The 6,581-nt window shown below is 55.1% G+C and overlaps 1 protein-coding gene across 1 annotated transcript; it reads right to left on the minus strand.

The window, feature by feature from the left end:
• Nucleotides 1-2,207: 2,207 nt before the first annotated feature.
• Nucleotides 2,208-5,160, minus strand: INAFM2 (InaF motif containing 2). Its single transcript, XM_041743304.1, has one exon. It carries the CDS (start codon nt 4,855-4,857, stop codon nt 4,399-4,401), a length of 459 nt encoding a protein of 152 aa, XP_041599238.1. The 5' UTR covers nt 4,858-5,160; the 3' UTR covers nt 2,208-4,398.
• Nucleotides 5,161-6,581: the final 1,421 nt, after the last annotated feature.

Below are 6,581 nucleotides of genomic sequence, written 5' to 3' on the forward strand. Positions count from 1 at the left end.
AATGTTTATAGAATGCTTATATGGAAACTGATCTGGTCCAGGTGCTCCTTACTGACCAGGTGGCTCTTGTACACAGTATATATTTGGAGCCATGGCTTTATCTGTACTTAGGATAGAAAGCCTGGAAGAGTCTGGGTGTGTGATAAAAAATATGTATGTTTTTTAAATTAGCTATTGGAGGGAACAAAGAGCCTGATACAGGTTTTCCGGCAGCAGAAACCCACAGGCTAGGTCAGCAAGTAAAAGATATGGGAACACAAGTGGATTACAACTGTGACACCACACTGCCACTAGGGCCAATTCTAACACAATGATCAACCCAGTGATCAACAAACTCTAAGCACCTACTACAATGTGCCAGGCACTGAGCTTAGCACTGGTCCTGTGAAATGAGCAAAGCCACTATGGTCCTTCCCTCTACTGAGGGAGCCAAGAAAAAGAAAAAGTATACAGCTGTGGCCCTTTTTGTTATTGCATTGCAATTCCAGAAATACCTCCATTCTCTGCCAACAGGAAGGGGAGGACAATTATTACCCCTTTTAAATAGCTGTGGTAGCCCTAAAGCTTGGGACCTGACCTTTCAGTTCCCCTTAAAAAATATGTAGAAACAAGTAGATGCACTCCACTCAGCATTTCAAAACAGGATATAAATACTCAACTGAAGAACACAGTATCTTAGAATTCCCTAGTGAAAATTGAAAAACAAGGTAGACAGAAAAGCTTCCCAAGCTGTGGTCTCATACTGTGCAGAAATGTAGAGCTGTTAGGAAGAAAAGTATTTTTTATGCTTAAAACTTCAGAGAACTACTTCTCTGCACCTCAGCATCATGGGGGAAAGAAATGATTCCAACACAGACTCAAGTCTAAACAGCTTAGCAGACTCCTGATCCTTTACCCTCCAAAACTTCACAAGAGAGGATTATCTCCTCCTTCAAACTCAGGCTGCCTCGGAGTGAGTGCACACAGTAATGTCTAATAGAAGTAAACACCTGGAAATGATCCTGGCAATCCAGGTTCAAAGCAGTTCAAGGAAAGTAACCCCCTTTTGCAGACCTCTCCTTGCTGATGGACAATTTTGCTGCTAATTTCTAACCCATGAAAATAAAGCTGTTCTGACCCCTGCTCCCCACCACCCAGCCCTGTTCTGGCCAAAAGGCTTTTGCTACACACACTGTATGGGTCCAGTGTGTGAAGCCGTGTGCAACTGCAAAAGCCACATGTCACCATCTATACAAAAGGGGGGGCTGACTAGAAGAACCTTGGAAACTCTTTCACTTCCCTTCTGTTCTGCCTTACCAAGCCCTCTCACAGAAAGCCATTGTGTAGGCTGAAGAGGAAAATAAAAGAAGGGCGGACTTTTTCCATGCTCCCCTGCAGACTACAAGGTGATGTAAAAGCACAGAAGCTAGCCCCCAACAGCTCTGGAGAAGTGCAGGCCTCAGGGGGCCCCACTGACACTGGCTTCTCACTCTGCTTTGTATTGGGCAGCATTGTCTAATAATGAGCTCAGCTCAACCGTGTGCCATGTATTTTGAGGCATAACTAATCCCTTATATTTTGCTTTTCACCCACATGTCTTTTATTGTTTGCTTTAGGGGGAGAAAAGGCCTTACCTTTGAAGCAACCTACACCTTCTCTCAGCCATTTGGCTCTCTTGCCTGCTCCACTGTGGACAAAGCTCTGACCAAGCACTGCGGGCACATCAGTGCAACCCTCCCAGCGTTAGTACTTCTCGAACTATCTAGGCGCTGAAGGTTTAACAGCGAGAAAGGTGATGCTTATCAGGTGGCTTATCCTCACCTCAGCTCTCAGCCAGCTCAGTGTTTGTACTAATTCTTTTTCTTTTGGTAGTAATTCTTAATATGTATGCTTGCTGGTCTCTTATCTTCCCCAGTTAGGCATCTGCTCAGAGACCCTTCAGAGCAGAACCTTTCAGAGCTTTTTAAAGGTTGGTAAAAGGTGACTGAGCTAGGTATCACTGTTCATCTGACCCCAAGATTGCTTCTCGACTAAGATGCATTCCTACCACTCTTCACTAATCAATTCAGTTAAGCCATCAGGCACAGAGAACATCAGGGCAATTGCTTTTTCCTCCTACACCTATTCATCAACATCTAACCACCACATCTCGGACCATCTCTTCTTCCAACCTCCACTCTTTCCCCAAGGAGTACGAAAGAGAAATGGTCAACTTACACAGGCATATGTAGAGTTCTTAGAATGTATTTTTGTTCACCTGAAAAATAAAACTTTTAAAAAATATACAGGACTTTTTGAGGACAGGTATATTTAAATGGCTGAATTATAAATAATGTCTCTGGTCATGTTGACAGCTAGAGCTGGAGCTAATGTCCCAATTCCAGTGAAGGCTTTAGAGTCAGGAGGCCAGCAGTTGGACCTAAGAGTGGTCTCTCTAGACTCTTTGATCCATCCCAAAGTGGATTAGACAGTCCAGGATGCAGGGATGGGGGCAGGGGACTGGATTCCCAGATGTCCTCCTGCAAGTTCAAAGGATTCTTGGAATAAGATCAATTTACAAATTATTAAAATATAGGACTAAAAATTCACACAATAAATATAAATTACAGGCTATTATTGAAGTTATAAAGTGGCATTTTATGTTTCTTCCCCACCCCCAGACCCCCATCAAAAATTTAAAAAGGCCTCAAAGGCTTCCTAATGACCAAAGTCACATCAGCTACTCAGAAATCTCCTCCAGCCAAGACACCTTGAGGGTGCTACCAGCCGGCTCCTAGGCTGACAGCTTAGCTGCTGTTATCTTGCCCACAACAGAACATGGCTTAAAGCAAGACTTGTTGTCCTGTAAACTTGGGTCAGAGCTAACTAGAGTGTAGGCCAGAAAACTGGACACAAACTGTTTTAGGACTCAGGTGGATAAGTTTTTGTCTTTTTTTTTTTTTTTTTTTTAGTGCCTAATTTCTCAAAAAGGAAACACTAAGGGGTTTGATATCTTGTCACTACCCACACTCAATTGCCTAAAAGCAAGTGGCAGAAGGAAATGGAATCCAAATTGAGGATGTATAATTCTTGCTGTCCCAGAACGATACAGATGTCACTTCCCTTGGTGTTTCTCCTCTCAATCAAAGTATAGGCTGCATATAAGTAGGATTTATCAGGAGAGGTAAAGATAAACCAATGCAACTTTCCCACGGCTGGTCTATTAACTGGCTATCAAAGCACAATCCTGAGTTTGAAGCCCACCTCTTAGCCTTTTGGGTTCTCTAATACAATGCAAAACCAGAAAATGTGCTCAAAGCTGGTTTCACATCAGATTTCGCCCTTATTGCAGGGCTACGCAGTCACTGCAGGCTCAGGAAAGAGGGAAGGCAAGGGTGATTGATTACTGGAACAAGACGAGGTCTCAAGGAGCAGAAAATAAAATAAAAACACTTGTGAGCCACTCTACTTACAAAAGCTTGTTCTTCCTACAAGAACTCTGTGAGGAGAGAAGGCCAAGGATTGAAGCACAGAGGCACTGCTCTTTCCCGTCTTTCTTCCCTGGCCCATTTCCAGATACTTAGGGCTGCAACAGGAAGCCTCTTCCGTGGGGGCACCAGGGTGGGAAGAGGAGGGGATTAGTTTGTTCTCCACTCTCCCTAAACTGCCTCTACTTCTCCTAAGGTTTTCCACTATCTTTTCAAGTCTCAGGATGATTATACTCTTTTGGGTCATAAATCTATCTTTCTGAAATAGGAGGAACAGAGTGGGTGATGAAAACAACAGTGTTTGTGCCCTTCTGGCTAGCTGCACTTTGGGGGCCAGCAAATAGCCCTTGCATGACCCCATCAGTGGGTAGCTACCCAGGGTTGTGGGAGGATACATATAGTTCTGTGTAATTATAGCTTCTAGTGCATATGTCAACAACTATATACAGGGATCTATAAATTAAATGCATCTGTGGCCACTGCAACTAGGTTGACGTACCTGAGCTCCACTACTTTTGGTGCCCTCCTTGCGAGAGCTTCAGCTTATTAAAGAGCCCCTATAGCTCCCTCCTTCCCCTGAATCTTGGGGGAAAGCCCGAGTCACTCCCGCACGTAGGATACACAAGAGCTAGCGGCGGAAAAGGGTTCGGAGCTGGGATCTCCCCACCCCTCCCCCCATTCCCTTTATGGCTCAGGGCCCTGGCGCAGCACGGTCCTGGCAAGACCAAACCCCAAACTCCCCACCCAGCCCCGCCGAATCGCGGTCCCTGGGCTGAAGAAGCGGCTGCAGGCCACTCGCTCCCGGGGCGAGCTGGCGACCGTTGCGGGGAGGGAGGGCGTTCACTCCCGTGGGGGTCACTCCCGCGGGCTCCCCGCCCGTCCTGCTGCAAAGTCCTGCCTCCGGGCTCGGGGAGGGGAGAACGGTTCCTGGCCGCCCCCGGCGCGGAGGGGTTCAACGGCTCCCCGGCGCCGCCGCCGCTTCCTCCTCGTCCTCCTCCGGCCCCCGCGGCCGCTCCAGCGGCCCGGCCAGGGGGCTGCCGGCAGAGGGCTCCGGGGGCACGGGCCGCGCCGCCTGCAGCGGGGGCGCGTCGCGCGGTGCCTCGCGGCGGGAAGAGCCGGTGGCATTGGGCCCGGCCGCCGCCCCCGAAGTCCCGGACGGGCCGGTGGCGTTGGAGCCGCCGGGGGGCGGGCCGGCGGCTCCCCCCGAGGTCCCGGCGCCCACCGGCTGCCAGATGAGGCTGTAGTAGACGGCGAGCACGATGGCGGCCAGCGACACGGAGAGCACGTAGGCGAACACGGTGGCGAGCCGGACCCACTTCTTGTTGGTCTTGGCCGCCATCTTCGCCTTCTTGTCCCCGGTGTAGGTGGCCGGCTTGCCCCGCTCGGCCGGGGCCGCGTCGCGCTCCTTCATGGGGGGGCCCCGGCCTCTGCCCCGGTGCTCCACGGCCCCGGCTGGAGGGGGCCTGGCGGCCTGCGAGGACTGGACACGGGGCGGCCCGGCGCCCTCCGCTCCCGGCAGCTCGGCGCTCCGCCGCCGCTCCTCACGCCGCGCGCCCGCAGCCCTCCACCGCGGCGCTGCAGCCGCCGCCGGGGCCTGGACCAGTCACTGCCGCCAGCGCCGCCGCCGCCGCCGGCCCGTCAGCTGCTTCCCCGCCGCCGCCACAGCCACCGCCGCCACAGCCGCCCGGCTCCGCGTCCCCATCCGCCGCCGCTGCCGCCGCCGCTGCCGCCGCCGCCGCCGCCGCCTGCCCGGCCGCCGGCCGCCCGGTCTCCAGTGGCCGCGCGGACGGCGCGCTCCGCTCCAGCAGGGCTCCCCCACCTCGCGCGCCGGCAACAGGGGGCGGGGGGAGCGCTGCTCGGGGCTGCCTCTTAAAAGGGCGACGCCGGGGTCCGGAAGTGCCGCGCGGGGAGGCGGGCGTCGGTCGCGCGCCGCGAGCTCCGCCGGGACGCCCCGTTAGGAGAGAGTTAAAGGAGGCCGGTTCTTAAAAGGGCAACGGCGCCGCAGCCCCGCGCGGGCCGGCGCGGCGGGGATGGGAGCCCCGGGAGCTTCTTTAAAAGGGGAACGGCGCCGTTCGGGGCGGGGCGCGGAGCTGGAAAGGGGGCGGGGCGGGGCGGGGCGGTCTGATCCGAGCCAGGAGCTGTCAACTCTGGCGCCTCTGTCCTCCGCTCCCGACCGTCCGAAGTGACCCGGGCAGTAGCAGCAGCGGCTGCGGCCCGCAGGCCTAGTATACCCCCCAAAGTGGGGGTGACGACGCGCGCGTGTCCTCGCGTGTGCTCGCCCCGCTCCACGTACCTTCCGAGCGGGTCTCGTGGACCCCTTCGCTCCCAGTGGGCCGGGCCCCCATCCCGCACCGGCAGCAAAGGAGCCTGGAACCCTCCCTCACTCTGCTGACAGCCGGTCGCGCCCCCTCACCGCCGCCACCCCGCCCCCGGCCCGCGCCCCCGGCCCCGGCCCCCGCCCCGGCCCCGGCCCCGCCCCGGCTGGCCTTCGGGGCTCCGCGGAAACCCTCCCGATTCCCTTCCTTATTCTCTTAGAGCCCGGGTCACGCTGCGCAGACCTTTCAGAGTTCCCGGGGCAGAGCCACGCGCTGAGCTGGGCTCTCCAGACTCGCCTTCCACCGTAGTCCTCAGGCGCGCAGCAGGTCCCTCATCCTGCTTTTCGGGGCTTCCGGCTTCCAGCTTTGGGTTTGATTTGGACGCAAGGAACTGCCCTGAACTGGTGGCTCTCGGACCTCTCCCCTTCTCGGATTCCCTCTGGGCCTCAGAGTCTGGGCTGTTGTTCCTCCTCTGCGCCTTCCCTTATGAGGTGTGTCCTCCCTCGTGGTAGCCGCTTTCCCCTGTGCCTTCCTGCCCTTCTGCCCTCCTCTCTCTTGCTTTCTGTTCTCCCCACTCCCTCTGTAGAAGGCTTTCCAGAATTTATGGTTCCCTCCTCCCTGAATTCTACTCCCTGTGTTCCCAGAGCTGGGGGGTGTGTACTGCCTGGATGTCTCAGTGGGTATGTGAGAGATTGTGCCTGTGTGGTGGGGTGGGGTGGGGTGGGGTGGGGTGGGGGAGAGGGCTGGGGTGGTGATGGGATCCTGTGTGTGCCGGCCCCTTCCCCCTTCACGTGTGATCGTGACCCCTGACTCTGTGGGA

This window comes from Vulpes lagopus, chromosome 2 (genome assembly GCF_018345385.1).
Source record: "Vulpes lagopus strain Blue_001 chromosome 2, ASM1834538v1, whole genome shotgun sequence".
NCBI classification, from domain to species: Eukaryota; Metazoa; Chordata; class Mammalia; order Carnivora; family Canidae; genus Vulpes; species Vulpes lagopus.